Source organism: Struthio camelus, chromosome 4 (genome assembly GCF_040807025.1).
Source record: "Struthio camelus isolate bStrCam1 chromosome 4, bStrCam1.hap1, whole genome shotgun sequence".
NCBI lineage: Eukaryota > Metazoa > Chordata > Aves > Struthioniformes > Struthionidae > Struthio > Struthio camelus.
Genome location: NC_090945.1, coordinates 66,740,212 through 66,767,972, shown reverse-complemented (window position 1 = coordinate 66,767,972; position 27,761 = coordinate 66,740,212). Strand labels below are relative to the sequence as shown.

The window sequence follows — 27,761 nt, the reverse complement described above, 5'->3', positions numbered from 1 at the left end:
TGTCTTCTGCACCCCCCCCCTAGAGCTAAATAATTGCTATATCAGTATTTTTATTGAGGAAATAGCAGAGACAACTTCTGTGGTTTCGCTAAGTGAAAGGAAATAGCTGGAGACCCTAAAATGTTTAGAATATGAGTAGTCTAAGAATTTAAAAACTTCTTTTTCTCAGACACTACCTAGATACAGCCACAGTGGTTAGGAAGATTCACAGTGTAGGTCAGGTCATATTAGGCTGCATGGCTTTCAGTTCTGACAAACAGCAAAGATCAGTGGAGGGCAAAGGAGAAAAATACATATAGGGGACTGGGGGGTTAGCCTGAGAAAATGAGTCTACTCAAAACTTTATGGAGAATTAAGGCTGTTTTATATTATAGCAGTGGCTGCGAGAAGTCTTTTTCCATGATCTAGCCTTTCTTTTGACAATATAATTTTGTTTATTTTGGTTCTTTCTTGTTAGTTTGTGTGTTTCTAGTATGTGGGTTTTTTAGCACTGGATGTCCCTAGTAGTACAGCTTCCTGTGTTTCCTTTAATTATCTGACCTGTGGATTTTGAACCCATGTTTGTCTTGGAGAAGATAAAATTTTCCTTCTGTAAGTCTTTCTGTTTTAGCCTTTGGTATTGCCTGTTTATTCAATACCCTCATCCATGGAGAAGGTAAGTATGAAATATTTGTGCACAGAGGCATGAATAATATTAACTAGTTGTGTTTATTTGCATCTTAAATACTTGAGATACCTAATTGTACCTGTCCTTTGCGTTTATCTCTTAAAAACTGTCCTGCAGGTTTTTTTAATTGTGTGTGTTAAACCTGCAGAACATCACTTTGAGTTGTACATTTTTACCATTGGCAAATCAACGATGCCCTATTTTCAGCTTCATTAAAAAATAAAGGAAATCAGTGTAGGATAAAGTGAATAAATGAAGTGCTTCAGTTATCCCCAACAGTGGACAAATATTTAAAGTGATGTGAATCAGCAGCTACATTTATTGTGTATTTCTTAGAGCAATCATAGAAGAAACCACTGGATGATATTTTGTGGTCTTTTCTATATGCCAGGTCATGCAGGATCATAATTGGCCATTTTTTAATACATAGAAAGAATTCTCTTTATGTATCTGAAACCACCAGACGGGATAATGTTTCCTAGTGATGGATGATCTTTTCTCTTGGGAATTGTGTTCTAAAATGTTTTTGAGATAGGATGGTTGTGTTAAGTGAAGTGCACAGAAATCTTGTCAATATTTGCATCTTGTCCTTACAGAATTCTATATGCAGGAAAATATATTTGCATTAAGAGAAAATCCCTGTGTTGTAAAACTTACATCTGCTGCTTTTGTTTTACTGCAGACGTGACTTCTCTTACTCTAACTGTAGATATCTGCAAAGGCAAAACAGTGCTGAGCCTTACCGTTATGTAAATTGTAGTATACTGTTTAACCTGTACAAAACAGTTTTAACAAAGGGAGGGTTAAGGGATAGCTCCTGAGATCTGTTCAGTATGTCATGTACATGCATGCTATTGTATATATTGGCTTTGATAATTTTAAATGTATTTAAAATCTATGAGTGTGAACTTTCTTCAGTACCTCTTCAATACCTCAGTAATTTGTCTGTAATACCTAAATTGAAGCTGGAAACGTACAGATTAAAAAGAAAGACAAAGAAAATAGACTTCCAGTGTGGCATTTGAAATCTCTCAGCTTCTGCTTTTCCTCAAGTGCTATTTCAGTTAACTGCTGAAATGAGTAATTTTCTACTAATCCTCTGTACAAGCTTTGAACGTAAAGCTTACTAGAAAACCTAGTATTTCACTTTCTCTGTTCTTTGATAAACTTGCTTAGCTTACTGAGGTTATAAATAGCTTTGTAAAATGAACGTTGCTGGTGAACTTGTAGTACATAACTATCAATAGGCTTATGATAACTGGCCACATAATAATTTGAGATGAATTCTTTGAAAACTATTTTTGTTTGTTATGGTAGAAGTAATAGGCCCTGTTATGACTAGGCTCTTTTTGTGCTAAAGGCTCAACACACGTTTGAAAGACTTTCTGCTTTTCCAAATATCTAGCAGTTGTTGATTTTAAGTTGAGTAAAAATGATCAAGAATGTATGTAAATTATTTGTCATATTTTAGTTTATTTCTTTAGAAGGCTTTTGTCTCATTGTCCAACCCCAAACTTTTCACATCTTTTCACGTACGTCATGGTTATACTGAGGGATCTGGGAGGGCATCGCACCTGAGAACTGACAGTGTTTTTAGAACTGAGATTAAGCAAAGCACAGAAGTTCTTTTGTGTGCTATAGTTCTAACCAAAATTTGCCTACAGTAGCGGAAACAGCAATATTTCTTCACCTTCAGCCTACATTTTAATGGCTTTCAGTGTGCCACCTATTTGGTAGAAATTAGAAATGTGGAACTTAACGTATTTTAACCTCTTGTCAAACTTCCTTATTGCTTTATATTGTTGGAGAGCAGCAGCTGGAATTTCTACATTCTTTCTTATTGCATTGCATAGTATATTCTAAAACTTCTCTAGAGATGTTATAAAAATCTGAAGTTCTTTTCATTAAACTTCTATTTCTGCGATATTTCCCTCAGACCTCTGAGGAAGTAAACCTTTTAGTCACTCTATTGTATATTTAATTTAGTATTCTTAGTCATCCCATCCCATCCCATCTATCCCATAATCTGTCGCTATGCTTCACATAGGCTTTTTCTTCTAAGTACACTGCACATGCCTCAAAACGCATTAATTTGACAGCTTTGGTTAATGGGAATGGGACTTGCTCCTTAATCAGTTACTGGGTCCTACATGGCAATCACCACTCTAGGACGGTACCTTATTGCTGGAGGTTTGTGCTTCAGGAGAAGGAGGTGGTACTGTTGCATTAAGCAGTTATGGGATAACTTCCTTCCAGGAAAGCTTCCTTCTGAGCACTTCTCTGGGGACTGTTTCCACAGTCCATCCTGAGGTATTACAACCATCTCCTGTAGCTTGTGAAGAAGTTCCTCTAAAGCGTTCTGCAGCAAAAACTGTGATATTTACCGTGTTATAATTGGTCTAATTTGTTGAGATTTGAATAAGTAAGCAATTGATGTGCTTGCTATTCAGTAACTTCCGTGATACGGAAAAATGTTAGCCCCTTGCTAGATCAGTCAAAAGCGCTGACAGTTTTGGAGATCCTGTTCAAAATGATTTGACAGTTGGATATTTGTGAGCATGGCTTTGCCAATGAGCAGGCAGTCTGTGCCTTTTGAAAATCTGGTGCTTGCTTCCCATGTAGAAAGCATGTGTTTTTCCTTTAGTTTTCCCATTGAGAGCTCTTCACACTTATGTAAGGCAAAAAGGAAAAAAGAGGTGATTATTAAGATCTCCACACATGGTCTCTGCTAAGGTTTTGTATCTTCAGGGTAAGACTAGTGATTTGCTTTTATTTTCAACGTTGTTTAAATTTTTAGATCACCATGCAAAAGCTTAAGAAAAAAAGTGGTGACTGGTATGTTTTTGATAGTCTTTTCTGTATTCTAGCATTAAAAGTGAATGTTTTGCTTTGCCGCAGACTTTTTTTTTTTTGTTGCATCATCTCCCATACTGTTCTTCTGAGACCCATTCTTCTTACCTAGCAAGTCCAAGTTTACCCCTCAAATATGTCTTCCCATTCCCAGTTCTCTCTCTTCCTGATATTCCCCCACGTCGGCCTCAGCCACGTACTTTCGTTCCTCCCAGGTGTTATTCTGCCTGTATGCAAAACTGACAGCTCCATTTTGCTTTTTGTTTCTCTGGAGAGCATTATTTGCAGCAAGACCCGTGCTATTCTTTTTTTTATGCTAAAAGTTGTATCGGTCTGTAGGCCAAGTGAAGATGGAATTGTTAAGGCACATTGCTAAAGTTCACCTTTATTTGAATGTTTTGGTAATATTTTTAAGACTTCTGAGCTGGGTAGAAGAGGTGAATGGACTTTCTCAGGGATTGCAAAAGAGGTATTCTTTACTTAAGGCCAATACCAGTAAAATTTGAAGTTAATTCTCAAGGCATGAGGATGCTAGAGCAGTTTGGAGCGACCCCAGATTTTCGGTAGAAGTTGAGGAATGGTACAGTGTGTGCTTTGTTTGTTTTTAATATATATACGTATATAGTTTTATTCTTGCAAATGGCAAAACTAGGTTGGCTGAAATTTTTCCTTCCCAAAGCTGGCTTGAGGTGTAACAATGTCAAAGAAAATTTCAGCCGAAACTGTTAAGTTTAGCAGCAGAAAGCAAAATTGTATAACAGAAAAAGTTAAGTACTGTTACTAATGGCACATAATAATTGATAGATTTGATTTTTGTTTGTGCTTCTGTGTTGATGCTGGAAACAAATAGTGGAAATTCATGCTCCTGCAGCAGTACAGAAGTATAGTATAGTGTGTAGCGTACCTGATCTTGGAATTTCAAAAAAGACCTGGGTTTCTGACATTTTCTCAAAATATTTGGAACTTATCCTGTATCTTGTGTTAGGTATTTAGATAGCCAAAGAATATTAAAAGTTTTAGCCAAATTACTCAGTGTATTTTTAAGGTTAATGTTAATGTTACTTGAGGGGCAGTCCGATATAATTTGCACTGAGATAAAAAGAAATAAAGAAAATTAACTTCCCATTCTGTGAAGAGGAAGAAAAGTTTCAGTAGATGTCTGAATGGTAAACAGGCACTTGGTAGAAAAAAAGGATGGGCTTTGGAGCAGAGGAATGATTCCGGATGTGCTTTATCAGTAAAGTTATTTCTACAGTGAAAAACGTGGAAGTGAAATTAATTTCTGCGAGGTATCAAAAGAGAGATAAAATACATGAACTAATAGGGTATAAACTTGTAGCTGGAGAAAATACAGGGCTGGGAAAAGAATTATTGGAATAAATACAACTAGATACAACAGCAGGTGATTACGGTGTGACTAATGTTCACACTCAGGTTTGCAGTGCAGTGTATTAGCGAAATACTAATAAAAACAGTTTGTCTGCATTAGTTCAGTAAACCGAAATAGGCGTCCTGTATGTCCAGCGTTCCAATATAGTACACCTGCAGAGGTGCTTAGTCTTGAACAGTACATTAAAAAAAGAGGAAAGGAAATTGGAGAACATTCGTATAAGGCTTTAAGAATGGACTTATAATTAGGCCTTGAAAATATATATATTTAGCTTGTTTAATAACCATTATAGGAATAAAACTGTGGCACATTTAGTTTCCACTCCTGTATATATTAATCTGTAAATCTGCATACTTTCAAGATGTAAATGGAGAGGAGGAAGAGAAATAAAAGCTGAATATAAAAGAAATTCCAGTGAAATCTAGGAAAAGCTACTCAAGGAAAATACTGCAGGCTCTGTCAACTCTGACAGGTAACCTTGAAATGTCTGAACTGGCTCATTCATCAATATGCTAGTCAAATATGGAAGTTTGAAATATCCACAGTCATAGATTGTACAATGTCATTTAGTACGAAACTGTAGATAATGCGCTTGCACTCTCAAACTGGCTGTCTTGACGTCACAAGAATTAAAAAGCCTCTTACTCTTTTCTTCTATGTGATCAGAAAAAATGTGGTTTCTCCACTGATAGTTTCTGCAGTTCAGTTTGCTTTGTCAATACAGGTATCTACATCAAATCAAAAATGTATGGACAGAATAAATCAAATGAACTGTTAAACACAATGCATGTAATTCTACTTTTTTTTTTTTATTTTCGTATCTTGTTTGTGTATCTTGATTTCTGCAGTGTAACTGAAAATTTGGCAGTAATTCCGACCTCCGGGATGCAAGCGCTGCAGAAGCAGACTGCTGTGTAATACAGGGCGTTCGTAAGTGCATGCTTAGTGGACCATGCCTGCTAGCTATCAGTAATGGACAATTAGGGAAAGAGGAGGAAAGACAGGGTAAATCTAGACAGTTCTTTTTTCCTGGTAATTTTCTTGCTGCTGGTAGACTAGGTCTTCCTGCAGATAAGGTTGTAAATAATCATTACACTTAATGATGGACTCCACTAACTGATGGAGTTCTGTATAGGACTTCTGTATGATTTTTTTAGTCTTTTTTTTTTTTTAACCTCAATATTATCCGTTAGCAATATGCTCCACAACTTACTTATATATATATATATATAATATATATATATATATATATATATATATATATATTTTTTTTTTAGGGTGAGAGGTCTCCTTTTATTTTAGAAGGAAATTTTCAGACATCAGATTTACTTGGTAATTCTAAAGTTTCTGAGAACTAGTGAAATAGCCACCTGCTTTTCACCTTTTGCATACCATTTATGATTCTTACAGGCCTTTACATCCATTTGTCACTTCTCTCTCACACTGTCTTGCTTGCAAAAGGCTAAAGGGTCTTAGTCTATTGCATATGAAAACTATTGATCATCCTTATTTACTTTCTTGGTATCCTTTCTTATTCTGAGGCAACCTCCTTCATTATAGTTTTCCATGCACTTCAGGGAGTATTTAGAATGGTGGGTGATGGAATAATGCCGTGACATAATAATGTTTGTTTGCTGTGTTGTCTATTCCATTCTTAATTCTTGAATTCTGATTTCTTTGACTGTGGCTGTCTTTGAACAAGTGAGGTTTTTTTTTTTCTGGATGCCTAAAAATGCTTTGCCCGTCAGCCTTATCCATGTACGTATTGGTCACTTACTTAAATAATTCTTTATGATACATGTCATTCCTTTAGAAGAGTCACATTAACTTTTCCTAAAATATTGTCGTTATCCCTGCCAAAATTTCTACTAATTTAAATGTCTTGTAAGTCAACACCTACAGTTCTTGCTTCTGAAGAACATCTCTGGGATCCTTGTACAGATTTTGAGGTAGTATGGGAATGTGCAGTTTATTGATCCCAAGGAATAGGATACGCAACCACCAGTCATCAGTTCAGATGAGATTACTGAGGAAAAAGTAGCTGAATTGAAATAGATATCATCAAAAATTGGGCCCTTTCCTTTCCTTTCCTTTTTTTTCCTTTGTGAATTAAACTGTGCAGAGGGATCGAAACAAAGAATGTAGTTCTGCGTAAGACTATGCAGCTAATCTTCAGGTTCTTTTGTTTGTCCATAGAGTCTTAATTAAAGATAATCTGTTGTCTAGTCAAGGTGCATCACACACAGGTGAATCCTCTGCTATATATGATCATTGGTCTTCAGGGAGAGCATTGACTAACTAAACAGGTAGTACTGGAGGGGAGCCCACTCACCCTGGAAACACTTACACGGATTCCTTACAAGGAAAATCAGAGGTACATGACCTGCTGGGGAGATGAAGTTAGGCAGATCCTGAAGGCATACGTGCTAGAAACAGAAAGGTTCTGGGGTATAACCTTCCTCTTTGTAGTGTCTGTCTATGCATATAACTGCTATTGCTTCCAAACTGCAAAAAATTGTTTGAGTTTTTATAGCTATGTTACTAAGTTACATTACAACAATGCAGTGTATGCATACCTTAAGAAAAATATAATTGAAATACATATTCAGTAGTCCTTGAAATTTAAAATACATAAAAAGAAATCTTTCAGCAAGAATTTTAGTTTCATGTAAACTTAAAATACAGACTTTTGAATGGCTTCTAAAATGCAAAGGCCAAACAAGTGGGCAGTACGCGAACACCAACAAAGTAAAACACGAAAGGAACTTAGGACTGGTGGTAAAAGTACATTTTAATTTCATTATCTTCATATAGATTAAAACTATTTATTTAATTCCTCTATGTAGACTGGACCATAGGACTTCAGAAGACAAGTTTCTTAAGTCTCTAAAAGTAACTTAAAAACTTGCTGAATGTTCTTGTCTTATGAGGAGAGTGCTGTTCTGCTTAATTATGTAAATTACATTAACTATATATTTTTACTTTGTACATTTCTAGAAGTACTGAAATGAAATCGGAATGTATCAAGTAATTCCGCAACCGGTTGCCATGGTGTTCAGATCCACTGCGTAAATAGGGGAACTTCATGTCACATTATTTAACTATCCTTTTCGTGGGAGCTGCTTCTTCCAGGGATCTTCCATTGCTGTTATAGGGAAATATTAGAGGAGGGTTTATTTCATTATCCAGGAGGCATAAAGGGAAATATATACCAGCTTACCAAAGAGCTTGGCAAATCTATGAAGCATGAACGCTGTCAGCAGATGCACTATTTCTTGTGCCTCAGTTTATTTTTAGGTAGAAAGGTGTTAAGCTAAGCCTGCTAGATGCTTGTCTTAAAGCTGATGTGCATTTCTTTTTTGTCCTCATTTTAGTTTGTGGTTATACTTCCTTACCAGCTTGAACAGAGAAGCAGATATGCATTTGTTGGGTACAGCCTTTCTTTTGTCAGGTCTTTTGCCCAACTATTTTGGCTTAATCTGTTTGGGAATATCTTTGTTTAGTGAAAATGTTTCTGTCCTGTGTGAATTCATTGTCTTATGAAAGCTAAGACTTTTAAGGAAGGTTTTAGTTTAAAGAGGGTATTCTCTCTCAAGAGCAGTGTTCAAGGACTGGAGGAAATACGGCTGTCTTTGTGGGTAAATAACATTAAATATATAGCAGGATATTTTTAGATCATGCTTGGCTGTGTTTCACAGGAGATGCTGTTTCTTATATGTCTGTACCAGCATGTAAAAATGTAAGAAATCACTGAGAAGAAACCAGTTTCTGAGAACTTGTCCTGATGGGAAGCATTCGCTGTGTTTTGCCCACTCAGAATCAGGGAAGAGTCTACTAATTTCTGTATGCTAATAACAACTGTTTTTAGCTGTGATATCTGAACTTTCCAAAAGCAATGTAGGGAGAAAGTAAATTTGACTCTAGCTGAAAGTATAATAAAATAGAGTGAGTTGGTGGGGACTTTTTTTTTGTTTGCTTATAAGCTTGAAATAAATGGCAGACTTATTTAGCATTAAAATAATGCATGTAAATGAAAACTTGTTTTTTGTAGATGGTTAGGAAAGAAAGTTATCTGATGTTTTGAATAAAAAATGCCTCTGCTATTGTGGGAAAAGATGTTGCAAGGGGGTGGTTGGTATTTTAATAGTGTTTTACCTATGAAATTACAAAGAGAATATACTAATTTATAATTCAGGTTCAGAAATTGTAGAATTGGCATTGCATTTCACTGTAAAGCTATGACTAAATATTTTTGTTTTAAATTAGCAACTTTTTTTTTCAGGAAATTTGGAGAGCGACCTCAACCTAAGCGGCTTACTAGGTAAGCATTAAAGTATTTCAATTTTGATCAATTTTATAAACTTACCTTTTTCATCTCAAAAGGAATTTCAAAGATAGATAACAAACTGTGTGGGTTGCTAATCCTAGAATTTTACGTGTCAGACCTTTTCAAAAAATGCGATTCTTGCAAGCAATCAGCGAGAAGTAGAACTCTGAACAGTAAGCGACTTATTTTTAGTAAGAAATTCAAAATGCCTTTTTGAAATTGTATTGATTTAATGTATCAGTTGTATCTTATTCAATAGGGTGTGAATCTGCTTGGGTTTAAATCCCCAGAGACGAGTCAGATTTCTGTTCTTGGGCCAAAAGTAACTTGTGAAGTCATATAAAATAACATTCTTTACTGACAAATTTCAACTGTTTTGTTAGTGCTATCAGGCCGCAGTTAAGAGCAAAATTAAGATAGTGCTGTCAAGGAATGATCTTAATCAAATTTTGATGAAGCGTAAACAGTCCAAGGTAATATCAAATAGTATCATTAAGGCAGTCCATTCTGAAATGTGTGTAGTATGAGTGTGGAGTACTGTGCCTGAGTTGTTCTGCGCTGTCTGGGAAGGATTTATTATAGATGCTGTTAAATAGTCTCCACTTTCAAATTGTTGTGACACAGTCAATGCAGATATTTATTATTCTGTATCACAGTATGTGTGCCGATTATAAGCAGCTATTGAGTTTAAATCCTCTGTTTGCTGCTGGAAGTATACAAGATCTGCGATCTTTTTTGCAGTTATGTTTGGTAGTAAGGCCATATAAGGGCACAGGCACCCGTTGTTGCTCTGGCCTACTTCTGTTCTGAATTAAACTATGATGCCTCATGTAAACCACCAGGGGAAAAAACATCAGGGACATTTGTCTCTGCCTTTCTGGATAAGTACTGCACTTACGTTTCAACGCGGAATTGATCTGTACTGATTTATAAGTAGTTAAACAAAGATAACGCTCTCCTTTTGACTTGCTTATTTTCTGGAATATTTCAAGAAATTAAGTTTTAGGTTATGGACTGTTTTCTTTTTTGAGCGGTAACACCTCTTAATATCATCCTAAAGTGGCTAATTTACCTTCTACGATTTAAAGACAACAGGAACAAAATTAAAGATTATATAGTAAAGTCTTGGCATGAACAATGTTGTCTACTAAGTAGAATGAGTCTACATTTCACGTACAAGATTTTAGCTACTAGATTTGTAAGGTACATTTTCCTGTGAGTACTGAGTAGACAGCGGGAAGTGCTAGTCATCCTTCAAAGCAGTAGCTTGTTAACTTTTTCTATAGTAAAAGAGAGAGGCTGGAAACAAGCAGCCTAACTTTTTTCCTTTGAAGAAACAATGCTAAAAATGAAAAACTATCATGCAAATCTTTATAATTCGTTTATGTAGCACTCAAAAATATATCTCTATCCTTTTAAAGGCATGTAATTAAATTATTGGAAAATTATTCTGATTTTTTTTTTTAAGGCAATCCTGTATGTTTATGGTCTGTTCATCCTCATGCAAGCACCAGTGTAAGAGGAAAACCTTATATGTGTTTTCCTGAGAAAATACAGAAACTTTCTTTTTTTTTTTTGTTACGCAATGTCCTTGAAAAAATAAAACTATTCATAACTTTGTTCATATTGTGTCACTTGTTTTTACAGTAAATGTAAATTATAGTCGTACTGCCATTCGAAAAAACCTTTGAGATTTAATAATAAAAAATGCCATATAAGAATTGCAATGGTTTTATGTTTTCTTTATCCTTTGGAGTGGCTGGAGGGACACATCCCCAGTTCTCCCAAGAGCTCGAATTGTATGAGTCCACTGTAGCAACAGACCAGGAGAAGAGGCAGAATTTCTTCCTGATATATTCGATAGCACCTTAGCATTATTATGGGTAGAGGGGTTGCTGGGTTTTGGGGATTTTTTTGTTTTTTTGTTTTTAATGGCAGTCAAATTGAAAAAGCATTTAGTGTAACGGATCTTAATAGAATATTTCAGGTTATGAACTGGGATATAAGAAGTTTTTAACCTAGTTAAAAGCAGCTAATGCATCTCATAATGAAATGCACTATAATAATTTCACAGTGAGGTGTGTTTAGATTTTGTCATTCAAAATATATTCTTAAATAAAAATTCTGAAGACAGTATGTAAATGCACTTTGAGATAGTTCTTACCACTTGTGCTTTCATGCATAGCCATGCATGTTACCAATTATTAGCCAAATGTAACTATATCAAGTTAATCCAAATTTAAAACAGCAGTTAAGATCATCTTTTTCTCTGCTGTTATATCCTGCTCGTTTACATAGAATGCACAGCATACTGATCATACTTTTATGCAGGCATGGCAAATGCTTATGAAGCACTGTTAGTAAAGCTGGGTTGGGTTTTTCTCCCCACCTACCTGCTCTATGAAGGTATATATGAGGGATTTTGAGTCAGCAAAATATTGCTTATATCTTGCATCTTTTATGACTGGAAACATTTGTTTAAGAAGCTAAGACATCAGTTTATTTTGATGTTCTAGGTCTGTCTGAAGGGAATTCAACAGCTGCATGCAGTTCACCAAAAATCCCTCTTCTGTAGAGTTTCAACTCTTCATATAGCTCCTGTTAAATTCGTAATCTGTGTCTCTAGTTCATGACTTTGAACATGAGTTCATTGGTGTAATGTAGGCATTTTACCTGCAAAAGCTCTGCCTGGGGCTTACAAGTGCGCCTGCCAGCACTCTGAGACAGCTATACCCCAGGATGCTGAATTTGGCAAGCTGCTTAACGGACAGTTAGATTATTATACGGAAGAATGATAGGGTGTGTTGATCTCTTATTTCTCTCATGTGTCTGGGAATGATGTGTCTGAGATGATCACAGCTTTCATCTGTCTTCTGTCATTACAGTAGTGGTGAATGATAGAAAATCTAAAATTCTTTTTCCTGATTGCGTGCAGGAAAGAGAAAGCTTGGAAAAACAGACCAATGGGCTTCTGAAGAATTTAAACCTTTTTTTAGTATCTTGACAACCAAAAGAAAACTCGTGTAAAAGTGGCATTGATTCAGTTAATAACATAAGAAAAAATTCTGAACCATTTGTCTTCATTATTATGGTAGACTGAATTATTGATTAAGGAGATGACATTGAATTAATGAAGTGTATTCTAGTCAAATATTTGTAGCATGGTATTTTATAAAATCAGGCATTGAAGATGGTGTGAGGATGGGCATTGAAATGAACATCAGCATGATTTTTACATAACGATCATCCTTTTTTCTGGAAAAATGTAGTAATAATGGTAAATTGCCAAAGACCACTGCAAGCTCAATACAAGATAGTTTCTTCTTTTCACTGTGCAATTGTCTTAGAAAACACAGCAAGCTTATTTTGACCCTATTAATATACTGACAGTTGCCCTTCCCCCCCAGTTTCAGTTGTATTTATTTTTCCTAAAGCTCTCTGGATTATTATAGTTATAAACCAAACAAAAAGAGCTTTCAAAGCTTACTTTGTCTTTTAATTTAATTTTTAGGGAAGCAATGCGAAATTACCTAAAGGAGCGAGGTGATCAAACAGTGCTAATACTCCATGCGAAAGTTGCGCAGAAATCATATGGAAATGAAAAAAGGTAAGGTTTTTTTCTCCTGTCTTCCCTCCAGTGTTCCCAGCTAGGGGAACAATATACATTGTGTATCCTGGTGCATAGCATCGAGCAGAATTCCTCAGACAATATTATAGTCTAAAGAAACATAAAATGAAATGTATCCTTGTAAATCACTTAATTATATAATGAACGTTGCAAGCTTGTGGCATTCAGCACAGCAATGCTTGCTTCTGCCAGCAGGTTCTCTGTCTATGGGTGGAGTTTTTCTTCCACTGAACTCGAATGGCTCTATGGATATTGTGATGCCCAAGTAGGTTCTTCCTGTACTGTTGCTTTCCTGAAGGAAGAATAGGGAACTTAAGTTAGTTGCCCTTCTTTACTTCCCATTGGCAGTAGAAGAAGTGTACATACTGCAGCTATTTCTCTAGTTTTCTGCTGGTTGAATTTCTTAGTTTTGTGTGTCATCTTAAAAAGTAAAAAGAAGTCATGTCATGAAATTTGAACAAAGACAGAACACTTTTTGCAGATTAGCTTAACAGTGACCTCAGTTTACTGACCATCTTAAAATCAAATACTGAAAAAAGAGGAGGACCTTTAAATGTTTTCACCGTTCCTCATAGTTTAAACTTTCATGGTAAAATTAAACATTTAAAACGTTTAATTCTAAACTCTCCATTTTAATTCTGGAGGAAAAGAATGTGATTAGTAGTGGCTGTTTACAGAAGAGTTACTGTTTTTCCTGGGTCACTTCAAATTGATGTGAAAGGAAAACTGCTAGCCTCAGAAAGATACTTTTCTGAATCAGGTGTGTGATAGCTTTAAAAACAGGAACAGGTCAGTTATTTATAAATACAGTTATGATAAACATCTTGTAAAAATCAATATTATTAATGTTTGATCACTATTTTAATGTCCTTTACTCTTATGTGTATCCTACTAGATCATTATACTTTCTCCAGTTTTCAGAGATTGGAGATGTTAGCATTTTTATCTTGAAAGTGTTAGAAAACAGGAATCCATGAGAAATAAGCCTGCAGAGTTCTTCGTGTGATGTTACCAATCAAATAACTTTCTAATGCTTGTGAATGATGGAGATGCATAATTTGTTTTTAACTGTTCTTCAGGGTTCTCTCTCTGGATGTTGGTCTTTTAGTATGTGTCGTCTTCCATGGTGGCCATTGTCTAAAGGCTTTTCTTTTGGGCAGTGTCCAGGTTCTGCAGCTCCATTGAATTGTTACTCAAGAGTGCTTTTTAGATTTCTTTGAAATTCTTGATGATAATCAAATGCGAAATCGGTGGAAGAGGAAGAAGGAAGGACACAAAAGCGAAAAGGTGTACTGTATGTGTACTATACATCTCTACAGCCCTTTGTCACTACTGCAACAAGTAATGCAAAGGGGCTGCAACGCAAGGCCTTACTAGCAATAAATAGCACCTTTAACCCTTTTCAGCAAGCTCCACAGCTAAAAAAGATGTATCGTGACTACATAGGAGCCTCTGATTGTTATGTTCACAGGTTGTGTTTTCATTCAAAAGTGGCGTAGGTAAGGCTCGCTGCGGATAAATTAAGCATATTACTCCTGAAAAATGAGATGTGTGCCTGCAGATGAGTTTCTACATAGCTTGCGTGTAACTTCAGTAGGTTTTTTTTCTCCTGGGGCCAGAGCAGTTCATGAGGATAGGAACATTTTACAAACCTGCCCTGTATCTAATTATTTTGGATAATAGATTGCATCAAAAGAAGGGAGAAAATACAAAGATAACTTACATTGTTTTGGTTATGAAAATTTCCATTACTGTTGGGAAGACTTGCAGAAGTTTTATGAAGAATGCAGGGCAGTACTTTAAATTGTTGCTTGCTAACAGTTTTTGAAAGCTCTTGTGTGCACTTCACAGTCAGCACTGCCATAAATTCTTGTTGCCTTGATTGTACGTGTATACTTTATTTAATGCTGTTAAAACCACTTTAGCATATGCATTGTCTAATTCTCAAGTATTATTAACCTTCTGTAAGCTAGTAATTGGTTTCTCACTGCATTAAAAGATTGCTAACTGGTATTAGGCATTCTTTTATCATTCTAGGGTTTGTGAGGTGACGTTCAATTGCCTATCTCAGCATAGCTTCATGAAATGTATCTCAGCTTCTTTTCTTAAAGTATATCAAGTGAGTGTAGAGAGTTTCAGAGCTTTACAAATGATGACTGGGTATGAAAATGGTCAGAGGTTTGTTATAATACAATCTGATGGTGAACTGAATGCCATTCTGCTACGGATATGAAATGAAAGCTTGGAATACACACCAGGAATTCATTTTTCTATTAAAACATTTTAGTTTTTCTTATTCTTTAACCCTGTGTTTAGAATATCTCTCATACCATCCTGCTAGCTCCAAGACTGTTAGCATTTATTAATGATGTCCTATTATTATTTAGATCATCAGTGTAAACCAAAATGCCAGTTATCATTAAATCCTTGGATCGGTTCCTGCCCCCGAGGTACTTTGTGCAACTGAATGATGAATTAGCTTCTTAATTCAATTTTTTTTTTTTTTAAGTTTTTAAAAATTACTGCTATTTTCTTTATAGCAGAACATGCCTTTGATCTTTCATGTGGCTGGACTGAGCAAAGTTAGTAAAGGTTTAAGGCTGTCTTATGCAATTGGTCAGCTAAGTTTTCACCCTTTTTTATATTCAATAGCATTTCTGAAGCGAAATGTTTTAATTAATTAGTTTAATTAATGCTCTGTACACCAGTCTGTTTCATACTTATTTTTATGGAAAGATCTCTCTTCATGGTTTTTTTTACAGGGCTTTGGTATGACATGGTATAATCTAATTCACTTTTGATACATACAGAATAAATTATATTACACTAACTTTATGAATAAAAAATCAAATTACAAAAGAAGTTACTTAAAAAATTTGACATGTCTTTCAGTTAAATATAGAAGCTAAGAAAAAGTCCACCTTGTATTCTGCTCTTTAAACTTTGTTATGAGGTCCTGGTCATTAATAAACTTTGCAAGCAAAATTGAAAGGTAAGAGCAGTAACTACCTTTTAGTGTTGTGGCTTAGTAGGTGGTGAAAAGGGCTGTTGAAAACTCATTGTAGAATGTGCAGGTCTTATATGTTATGGTCTCGTTTAAATATGCTTCATAGAAACAGAATTCCGGGTTGTTGCCAAGTAGATGGAGACTTTCTGTGTTAGTTTGGTAGTGTTTCTCATACTTATCCCTAAATACCAGTGTAGTAATGATGAGAAACTTCTTTCTTTTTTGAGTGGACCCTTCTTATTAGTCTTACTTTTCCCAAAGTTGATACTGTTTAATTTAACAGAAGTAGTGAGGAGGTAAGAAGCTCAGTGCACTGTGTTTTGGACTTCAGTTGAGTTTAAGTCTTTTTACCTAATGTTTCCTGTTCATCTTTCAAAGGCATTCAGCTGACAAGAGACTAGAGGCTCAGGTGATGTTTAGCCCTAATGAGCATGGGTGTTAGGCTTGTGCTTGTTGTATTTTTTCTATAGTTACCATTCACTGAGATTTGTCTCTTCAGAATCTGCTGTTCTTAGCGGAAGAGACACAGTTTGAACAGTATGAACATTCAACAATTTGAAGGGCTAAAGTGTTTTGGATCCCCGGAGGGAGGTAGTGAAAGAATGTGAGACATTGGCACTTGTGGGGTATAAACTGTTCTGGGTTTAAACGTCGTCATTTCTGATTAGCTTGAGAAAGTTCTAGCTGTCTCTTGACAGCTAAAAAGAGCTGTTAGTGAAGGAGCTTCTGTAGTTTCTGCTCAAATACTCCTCTTCACCACACTGAGCGTGCCTGCCGTCTGGTTGAGTCTTGTTGAGTGTGTTGACTTTTCCAAGGCTTGCCACGTGGCTCCGCTGCCTTATCCTTAGCACTCTAGCACCTAATTATTTTTCATTTGTTTCTTGTTGTATTATATTCTTTAGTGGATGTTGTCAGTTTCTTCAGCTCCTAAGAAGGAAAGAAGACTGCTGAGTGGGTTCATGCTCAGAACAATGTGGGTAATTGACAAACATATCTCCTGCCTTGACCGACTCCGAATTGACCAACAGGTACAAAGGAAAAAACTTACCTGCTAATGTCACCCAGAACGTATAGAAAACAAGGTGGCAGACACCTTTAAATCCTCCTCAAGGCAAAGACTTCTGTAAGATGAACGCAGCGCCGACTTGGACAATTTCAAAAAGCATGCCTTTGAGAGCAGAAGCCTGTGGTTTAAAAAGAACATTGAGTGCATCAGAACTAGGTAGCAGTGACATGAGCTTAGTTTATTTTACATTCTACCGCATCCTCCCTGGCAAGTCCTTCTCTGCGTGAAGTACCATATTTTCTCTGTATTGATAGGCCTTAGTTGATTGAAGGGGCTGAGGGGACGTGTTGTTCTCTCCTTGGTTTTTTGTCTGATTGAGAACAACACTCCAGATGATGCCAAGGACTCAACATATTCTGCCTTCTCTTGTTGCAGTCAGGATGCTGGAATCACTAGAACACATGGTAAATTTTCTTACTGTTCCCCTGAAGTCCTTTGGAATGAAGGGGAGCATCTTTAGACAAACCTGAGCTGGATGTTCTTGCCACGGAAAACTGTTTATTTCCCAAATGGTCTGATGCAAAAATGCAGACAGATTAACAGCTTGGTTCCATTTTATTGTACTGAGTTACAGTTTTGTAAACCTAACAGGATCAGTGGGAGAAGGCGTTATGGGGGTGCCCTTTACATTCGGAGATAGAACCTCTGCCCTTTCCTTGCTAATGCCAGTCCCAATGTTAGCTTCATTTAAAACTGCCAACTACTTTAATTACACCAATCACAAATTCTTGGAAGCTGCATATGAGGAGCATCACAGAGAGAGTAGCTTCCTCTGAGAAATGAGGAGTCTAGAAGAACCACAACTAAATGTTGTGGAGATAAGCAGTATTAAATACCAGAAGTATTTTCTGAGATCTGATATCCTAAAATATTATCCAAGTTCAACCAGTCAACCCGTCACTGTGCTTTACATCAACAGATAGGAGGCACTGAATGTGCACTTTGTCATGAACTCTAACAAGCGTGGAACGGGTTTGGTCCAAGAAGATGTTCCTGAGTGGTGTACAAGGAACTGTACACTGCTCTACTGGCAGTGAATGAACTCACAGAGTTCATACCTGACCGATCTTACAGAAAAATGAATCCCCCCATCATGTTGTTCTACTGCTCATTTAACAAGGCTTTGTCGATCTACTCATGGCATAGAGAAGAGGTAATAAGGGAATACGTTATCAATCCAGTGAGGAAATTATGTCCTCCATGATTTTCCACCGTTGCTTCTTGTACTGAAAATTCTGACCAAGCTCAGAAGAACTAGAGGCAGCTGTTTTTCCCTCCAACACCCATCAGTTTGGTTTTTCTGTAGAAAATAGATTAATACTTCAGAGGATTTTATCTCCCACTCAGTCTTAGTTTAGTTTTGTGGTTAAAGAAAAAAGAGGTAGGCCCTGTAAATCAAAGGTCGAAGGAAAAGGGTATTTTCACATTTGTTCCACCAAACCTTATCCCACCATATTTTCAGTCAGTAACATGGGAAATTACCTGAATTAGCGTTTTAGGCGGGTGGCATGGGGAAGAGTTTTTCTTTTTTTTTTTTTTTCCTTCAGTTATCTGAAAGTCAGCCTCTCTCATAGCCATATACATTCCTGCTTATGTGGAAATAATATATTATTTAGAAAAAGTATTTCCAACAGTTATTGTTTTACTGATCAGGTTCTTTAATCCTCTGCACAAATTAGAAGTATGTGGATCCTCACTGCTTGTTCACGCTGTATTGGATAGAAAAGTTATAATTAACCTCTTGTACATTGGTTCCTGGGATTGTAAATATGAGGTAAAAAGCCACCTGATTATACTTTATCTCTGAAGGCTGAGTAAGAGGCTGGCACTTGAGAAAACCCATCAGAACTGTGACCGTCCAGACTGTTTCCTCTTGTTTAACTAAACTTAAAATTCTTTAAGCTGCAAGAATTTCTCTCTTTCTTTGTAATTCATAGTTTTCCAATGCTTTTCTTTGTATTTTAATTTTAAAAGAGCATTTTAATTCTTGTGGCTTGTTTTTCTCTCTGGCAATAGGTTAAAACTTGTTTCTTATTGGTCTTTATTGCCATCTAGGGGTTGTAGTTATTCAAAGGACTAGGCTTATAACAAAGCTGAAATGAAATTGGATGTGAAAAAAACTATAGGATTTTTTAAATTGTTTTCTAACCAGTAAGATAAATATAAAACAGTACAAGAGAGAGACAAGTAAGCTGACTGTGTGGTTTGCTTTACTATGTTATACCTAATTGAAATGCAGAGCTTGAGGGGTTTGGGTGGGGCTGTGTGCGTGTGTGTGTGTGTGTGTGCGCGCGCGCTTTTTTTTTCCCCTACGCATTGTTCAGTTGATAAACATTGATATAAATTTTTAATCTGTGTATATTTCGTTAATTGGAAATAGCTTACAATTGTTGATAAGGAAATTATTGAATGCTTCTATTAAAACTGTTCTGCATAGAAGGGATCTATCTGGCACTGTCTTTTGAGAGGTCAGAAGTTGACTATAGATATGTGACGTGGTTTTTTGGTGGTCTAGGTGTGTTTCCAGAAGCTAGGCAACCGAATAAATGTATCTGTTATTTCAGTCTCAAAAAAATTACGTTTTCTAGCCATAGTTATAGTTCATAATTCCTCTTTAAATATATTGTGCATGTCAGAAACATGACAGTGGCCCTCTCCCTAGATGTCAAGCTAAAGTAGGTCTCCTAAGCATTACTTGGGCAGGATCCTTGCCCTCCCTTGGCCCCTTGCTGATCTCACAAAATGTGACTTTCTCTTCTTCTCATCTGTGTATATCTGTAATTTTTTTAAATGTATAGGTCAAATTTGTTTACAACCAAAAATTCTTCAGTGCTAAAGCTATTGTTTCTTGCTTTGATTTGTATTTCTATTTTCCTGAGACATGCCAGAAGTTACAGCAAGCAGTAGATGAGCCTCGGAATAGATTTTTAACTCAGTTATGATACTCACATCTAGATACTGGGTGATACATGGCAAAAAAATCAGATTGGTCATGTGGAAAGTAAGCTCCTTGTACTTTGATGTGTTTTTATGACTTTGACCTTTGTCGTTGTATTGTCTTTCTCACAAACATAAGTCATTTTAAGATCATCTTTCCTTTAAGGCAGAGAAGCATTTGAGGGTAATTAGGTCATGTAATCTGCACTGATCTGATGTTTGAAATAAATGCAATTGAGAACTAGCAAATATATTCCTGTTTCTGAGGTCAAAACTTTGTAGCAGGACAGGAAGGACTTTGACATGTAAAAGAAATTCATGGTGATCTTAAATATGCCCCTATGGCAACATTCAGCATCTTTATGAAGAAAGCTGAAACAGATGTCAAGTAGCAAATGATAAGAAGGAAAAGGCAGAATAGTAAACAGTTTGGTAATATAGCACATGTACTGTCTGATAGTTATTTATTTATTAATGCTTACTCTTCCTATCTGTGACTTTCAAACTTCAGAACCTCAATTCCTACAGCAATAACGTTAGAATAATCCATCCTATGTCAGATAACTGTAATTTTCAGCTTGTAATTCATGGCCTGGCTTGTGAATGTACAATATTCTTACACTGCTACTCAGAAAGTATAAAATATTATCTTTGAGGTACTTACTGCGTAGTTTCTCAAGTTAACAGTTCCATAAGGAGACCGCTGCTTTGCAGATTGGCACATTTCTACCTGGTGCCTTGTTCTCTGTGTTCTGCATTTTACAATTGGAAGAAAAAAATTCCAGACCTCCTTATGGCTCATAATTCCCTCGAAGAATAAAATACAAAATAGTTAAAGCTGATGAAATAAGCATATGAAAAAATATTCGTAGTTAAACTTTGAACAGTTCAGTTCTACAAGTAGCTTCCATTAGTTCATAATTACATATTTATCAAAATTTCTGTGCTTTACAACAGTGTGACAGCAGCAGAAGGAGCAAGTAGTTTTTATGGTACATACATCTGTGCTGAAATGAATTACCATAATGGGGACAAACTCGCTTTTTTTTCTATCACTTTAGATTTATTATGTTTCAAATACAATTTGTAGGAGCAGTTTCACAAACTAATTCAGTGGGCTTCTCAAGCATGCAGATCTTTTGACCTCCTGTAAAGAGCTACTTTCTACTAGTTCTCCTCTATAGGTGGTCTTTTTTCAAACCAGAGAACAATGCTTTCGAAAAACTTCCATAGATATTTAAGTTGCGTATATATCAGTGTATTATCAGTTGTCCTAAGTTTTCAAAAGAGTGAAATTAAGTGAAAAATCTTCACTGTTGAATTCGTCAAGACTGAAAGCTTAATTTTTTTTTTACCTGAAGTGGTTTATTCTGAATAGTTATCAATAACCATTGAAACATTTTGAAGTGCAAAAAAAGTTTATATATGTTAAATAAAGTTAATTGTACTGAATAGATGAGATAAAGAGGTATATTCAACTTGATTTTGATACTAAAGCTGAGTTATACTAATCAAAGTTTATATAGTGTTTAATAATATGAACAATCCATTAATTCAGTTGTTCCAGGCCAAATTTACAAAACAATTTATCTATCTACAGGAATAAGGTAGGAGTCCTCTTTAGACTTCAGATGTGCCCAGTTAAATGCTACACTCTGATTTGCAATTAATAGAATAATCAGAAACTTGTTCATTATCCTCTCCCTTCATACCTCTTTAGCTACCTCAAAACTGGCATGTACTGGTAGTTCTACTGCTTTTTCAAGTTTGATTTTAACTAAAGAAGAAAAACGCATTGCAGCTGTTGACTAGGTTTAGCTGTGGCTAAAACCAAAAGCAGTCAGGATTTACATTTTAATAATTTGCAGAAGCTTTAAGGAGTAATATATGGTATTACAATGTTGTGTTTAATTTTCAACATGTTGATGTAAATAGTACCTAATCAGCAGACTGATTTCACTCAGTACTGTTGGAGAGCAAATCATGTATTTTACAGTTATTGGTGAAGATGAAAAATCATTTATCCATTTATAAACTGTAAAAGAGATTTATGCTGGAGCAGAATAGAAACAGCTTCCTTGCTAATGATGATACATGAAATGTTTAGAAACTGTAGTCAACGGTCACACATTAAATTAGTTTGTGGAACTGCTGCTGGTGCTGCTGCTGAAGCAAGCAATGCATCATGTTAACCACCTACAAAAGCACAGTACTGTCATCACTTTTAAGACTTTTTTTTTTTTTTTGGAGAGAGATGCAGAATGTTAACTATCATATTGAATGTGAAAGGTGCTCTGTGACAATGCACCTAATGCTAATTTTCTTTGCTTTCCCCCCCCCCCCCCCCTTTTTGACTTACGTTTTAGAAAATCTTCAAGGCAGGTGAAGGATATGCATGTATAAACTGGAATGCAAAATGTAAATTGACTGAGAATGCTTTGGGTACACAGCAGTTTGTGTCTGCATTTTTTCTTATTAAAAGCTCTGTATAATCTCATCATGCATTTTACATTTTCAGGTTCTTTTGTCCCCCTCCATGTGTGTATCTTATGGGCAGCGGATGGAAGAAAAAAAAAGAGCAAATGGAAAGGGACGGTTGCACTGAGCAAGAGTCGCAACCTTGCGCCTTCATTGGAATAGGAAACAGTGACCAAGAAATGCAGCAGCTAAACTTGGAAGGAAAGGTAGAGCAAGTGTAATGGAACAGTAAAATTACTGCAAAGGATATTAAAACTACATGGTGCATCTTTCAATGAATGTGTTTGCTTATTATTGACAACTTCTGGTATACTGTGGCAGATACTACCTAAGTGGTTAGAAAAAATCTTTCAAAAATATATAGGGCAATATGAATCAGTGGACCTGATGGTTCATGGGATCATAGTAGGATATTAACTTTTCATTTCTGCGTTGCTGATTCAAAGTCTGAGTCAGTAAACTGTTTATTGGTAGGCATCAAGGGTTAACTGAAGTAAGGTTGCTAGCTCAAACTATTTTCATTTGTCGTGTGTCCGTCTCACTAGCTTGTGTGAATGGGTAATCTCATCAAGGAAGTATCTGATCAACATCCTCTGCTAGAGGTAGACTTTTAAGTTCCTTTGCATCAGAATATTAAAAATTAAATTAACATTTTAATAGATTTAGTAGATTTTTTTTACAGTGGTATAAATTGCTACAAGATTTTTTTGAGGTATTTCTGATGACTTAAATAGTTGGAATAAAACTGGCAAGCATGTAGGTACCCATTTGGGCTAGTGTCTTATGAAGCAGTATTATATAGCTACGTCGTATTTGTAGCACAGTCTCCTTAGAAATGTTTCATATGTCACTGAAGGTTTTCTTCAACTATCTAATAGAATCTGTCTGAACTCCTTGTCTTGGCCACTCATCATAGTGCTGCCATGGAAGCTCGTGACTTGGTCACCACAAATTATATGATTTTGGTGTGAACAAATTTGTTGCACTGTCCTGCAGTCTGGCTGGGTGTTTCCAGGAGCCATTGCTATCTCAAGTGGTTGTCTCGAAATATCTATGCCATGTATACCTTTTAGCTTAAACACGTCATTTCACAGGATCCTACTGAAGATAATAAGGCTTTTAACATTTATGCTATAACTTCTCAAAAGCATGCTTGTTGTAATACCAAGATACACAGATTTTGTGCAGTTTCTGAGTGCTCAGTCCTTAAAATGAAGGATAAGAAAAATTCCTTTTGAGATATTTAAGCCCCTGTTGTCACCTAGCTTAAACGTTTGGCCGTTAGTAACTTTCTAGTGTTTCAAAACCTATTCCTCTCTCCTCCTTTCTTGAAAGGTTTGGCTCAAACACAGTTTCTGTACAGGCAGCATCTTGTGCGTACCCATTGTACTGCCTGTATAGCTACACTCAATATGTTTTTAGTAGTGCCCTCACCCACTCAGACATGACTTTGCTATACCTGTAGTCTCCAGTCAACTGGTTTCCAGTCTCATTAGGGTCTGTAGAAAGAATTTGAAGTACTGAAGTCATTCACAAAACTAACCAGTAGTCCATATGGAAGTGTTCCATATCCATTAGAAAAAAAGAATTCAAGTGTTAGTGGTAAGAGCTGGAGAAAGCAATTTTTGGTGTGATTTAGGAGATTGTCTTGTTTTATTCATAATTAAATGTATATAGGCTCTTAAACTCAGTTGATTTGGAAAAAAACAATAGTATATTTTTACCTACAGAACTATTGCACAGCCAAAACATTGTACATATCTGACTCGGACAAGAGAAAGCACTTCATGTTATCAGTAAAAATGTTCTATGGCAATAGTGACGACATTGGTGTGTTCCTCAGTAAACGGATCAAAGTCATCTCCAAACCTTCTAAAAAGAAGCAGTCGCTGAAAAATGCAGACTGTAAGTATTTGTTTTGCAGTTTTTTTTCTTTATGCACCAATTCATTTTACCTCTTATTCATTTTTTCTTATGTACTCTGAGGTTTAACTACAGATCAAAGTAAATGAAGGAAAATTATCACTTTCTATTTTTTTCTAATGTCCTTCAGAACTGTGCACATCAATATATTTTAAAATGTTCCAATTTAAATAGATTATACTGTAAATGAATTTTATGCAGTCAGACCTAATCATGTAGTAAATAGAAAAGGTCCATCAAAAATTTTTATTCTCAGGAGCAAATCCATGTAGACAAACGTGCCAAGAATGTTCTCTCTCTGCTGTCTAAGCTGCTGGATCTCTTAAGCTGCCATGATCTGATGCTCAGAATGTCTTGATCAGTAGCAAAGGAGTAGCTTTCAGATTGTGATAAATGAGTAGCACCATGTTACCCAACTGTGCTTTTACACATCACAGCTAGCTGCTTACTGTCTCATGGCATTGTCATGTTGGTTTTATTTTTAATCTCTCTTGCATGTTTGCTTTTAAGTAATTGATTAAGAAATCTGTAGAGTGCTGTTTCATGCAGATTTCTTTGCTTACCCTGTTTTTCAACTAAAGATGTTTCTGGTGCTAATGTACAATTGGGAGCATTTTTACTTTTCCTCCAAAGTTTTTGCCTGCATACCACTGGAGCACTTCAAGAGTTGCCCTCTTTTGTTTTTTAACTTCACTAGTGCTTTAAAAGGCTCTTCCGTCTGTGTTGGGCTGGAACCCGTGCACCTGTGGAATGTGGAACTCAGGGCCGCTAACTTGCAACATGACTAAAGGCAGTCTGTTGCTGTGCAGCTCGTGCCCATGGGCTCAGACTATGCACTGTTGACTTTGTATTCACACAATTTTGGTGGGCAGTAAATATGAACCAAGTAGAAGAAACATGCCCGTTTTGATGACAAAATAATAGGTAAGCTGAATTTTTTTAGGGGAGCAAACTTAGCCTTTCTCCCTCTTAAATGAAGTTATTAATAAAATAAGTTCAGATCTGAGAAAATTTCATGTTGCATGGTTACAACTTTATATAGTTCTGTGTATCTGTCTTTTCAATTGATTGTGGTTTGTAAGAGTAATTTTTCCTTGTACTTGAAATAAAATGATCACTAAAAGTAGCCTAAGTACTTCACAAGAATTATTTCTTGATTTCCTGTGTTCATCATTTTACTGTATTTGTGACTTTTTGTTACTTCTCTATGTAATGATGAAATAATTTTATAATCTCGAGTTTGTATGTATTCCTTGCAGTATGTATTGCATCAGGGACAAAAGTGGCACTATTTAATAGACTTCGATCCCAAACAGTTAGCACCAGATATTTGCACGTAGAAGGCGGTAATTTCCATGCCAGTTCACAACAGTGGGGAGCATTTTACATTCACCTCTGTAAGTAAAAAATGAAGCAGCATATTCTTTTTCACCTCGCCTCTCTCCTTCCATCCCCACAAAAGTCTTGCATTTTCCCCCCTTTTTAATTGCCCAAGTACGGATTTATTTTGTTACTGAGTGCATGTTTGATGTAACAGAGCGATATTAAATGATCCTCCTATCAAGAGAGACATTTATTAAAACAAATAACGTGGAACTCCTGTTTCTTGCAGTGGATGATGATGAATCAGAAGGAGAAGAATTCACAGTTAGAGATGGCTACATTCATTATGGGCAGACTGTCAAGCTTGTATGCTCAGTTACTGGCATGGCACTCCCAAGACTGGTACAGTTTAATTTCTCCAATGCTGTGATTAATTTGTAGCTTGCTACTTAGTGTAATTGTATAGTTGGATTTGCATTGTTTATCATTTTGGCTTCGTGTATTTGCTTTTGATAATATGTACTTGATTTGGAAAATGGCATTTGTTTTAATATGATCTTATTGTTCTCTTTATATCTGCAAATTAATTCTGTAAGTGAAGAACAGCTTGTAAAGTAAGCCCAGGTAAATTTTCAAAATTGAAACTTGCCAAAGTAAGTTACTCTACAGGCTGTTCTTAAGAAAAGGTCAGTCAAATTTAGGAGTGGTAACGTAGTTCCCAGTGTAGCAAAATACTTTAAATGCTGATATTAAACAGATGAGTAATTTCTTTGCGCGCAGTAGGACTACTTTATTTGTTAAGAGTTTGGCACCATTTTAAAAGTGTTTTACTGATTTGAATCTAAAAGCACTTTTGTGTGCTTCTAAGGGTATATAATTATACCAATATCGTTGTGCAGTAACATTTTGGACCTTTACTAATGCTATTTTAAATATGTAACATTGTAAATACATTTTGAATAACAATTTTTAAAAAAAGAAACAATTTCAACCCTGGTCTTTGTCACAGATACAAAACTGATTATAAGCACATAAGGTTTGTGAACCAAAATAATAATTTTATTGGTGGATACGCAATGATGGATGTCATTAGGTCCTGTGTATTTTTAAAACATATTTAAGAAGATTTATGGATTTTGTTTTCCCTGTTTTATGCACTTAAATGCCAGCCTAAATGGAATTTTGTGTGACTGATAGTGAACCGTACTTCACACGAGATCTAGTGAAACTGTGGTTTGTCAGCCCGTTATGAATTCTACGTGAGGGTTTGCTAATTCCTCTTTCAATGTGAAATATTTTTTTTAGAACGTGCCGGGGTAAAACCAGCCTCCTCTGCAGGCAGACTTTTGTTTTGCCTTCCCAGAGGTATTTTACTCTGTCTAGACTGAGAACTTCTCTCCTATTATCAGACTCAGCTAGAAAATAAGCCTGCTCAGAGTAAATGGTAAAAAATGATGATTTAAATTCAGTTTTTATTAAATCATATTCTTTGACAGAAAAATCCAGGCCCGTTTGCTACTGATCTGGTTCATTGCACATGAAATTCAGGAGGAGAATTTCACTTTATTCGTGGGCTTCATGTAAGCGTTTGCTTACTGCCTAAAGGAGACGCCATCATTTATGCTTCCAGAAACCATATATATAGGTAGAAATAGATTAAAAGAAGTCAGGCTAAAGGTTCCTGTTGTGTTTGCTGTTTGGAACATGTGTCATGCTGCCTTCAAGACTGATTGAAGGTGACGTGATTTAAAGGTAACTTGCAGACGTTTTATAGGTTGATGCAAAGAACTTTGAAGAAACAAGTTAACCTTGGAAATTATATTGCTAATAATGCCATTTATTATCATTAGAAATCCCAGAGGACATGGTTGGCTTTCTGATTGTCGGCTTAGAAATCTTCAAGCACTATGGCTGCTGCTTCTGCTGATGTTGCATAAAATGAAGTATTAACTTTTTTCTAGAAGTTGAGTTAAAATTCCAAGCTACAGATTTCCACTGTCTGTAAGGGAATAACTTTTTTTAATTTTTAAAAATAAAATACTGTAACAGCGTTGAATTGAGACAGCAGATATTTTTGCTTTGAATTCCCAGATGTAAGGAATGATTGTTCTTTGCAGTTGTCTTTAAGTAACATTTAATGACCAACTATCATTAAGATGCACCAT

At 35.9% G+C, this 27,761-nt stretch overlaps 1 protein-coding gene across 13 annotated transcripts in view; it reads left to right on the top strand.

Annotated features, from left to right (window-relative positions):
- RBPJ (recombination signal binding protein for immunoglobulin kappa J region) overlaps positions 1–27,761 on the top strand; it is a 157,939-nt gene that overhangs the window by 120,106 nt on the left and 10,072 nt on the right. For 11 of the 13 annotated variants that reach the window (XM_068943241.1, XM_068943242.1, XM_068943238.1 and 8 more), the window contains 6 exons: positions 9,190–9,228; positions 12,746–12,841; positions 22,391–22,556; positions 24,081–24,255; positions 25,533–25,670; positions 25,886–25,998. In XM_068943241.1, the coding sequence (XP_068799342.1) occupies positions 9,190–9,228; positions 12,746–12,841; positions 22,391–22,556; positions 24,081–24,255; positions 25,533–25,670; positions 25,886–25,998 (727 nt within the window). Of the gene's footprint in view, positions 1–125; positions 656–9,189; positions 9,229–12,745; positions 12,842–16,771; positions 16,898–22,390; positions 22,557–24,080; positions 24,256–25,532; positions 25,671–25,885; positions 25,999–27,761 lie in introns of those variants that run through there. The other 2 variants (XM_068943248.1, XM_068943237.1) reach the window with 2 other exon arrangements.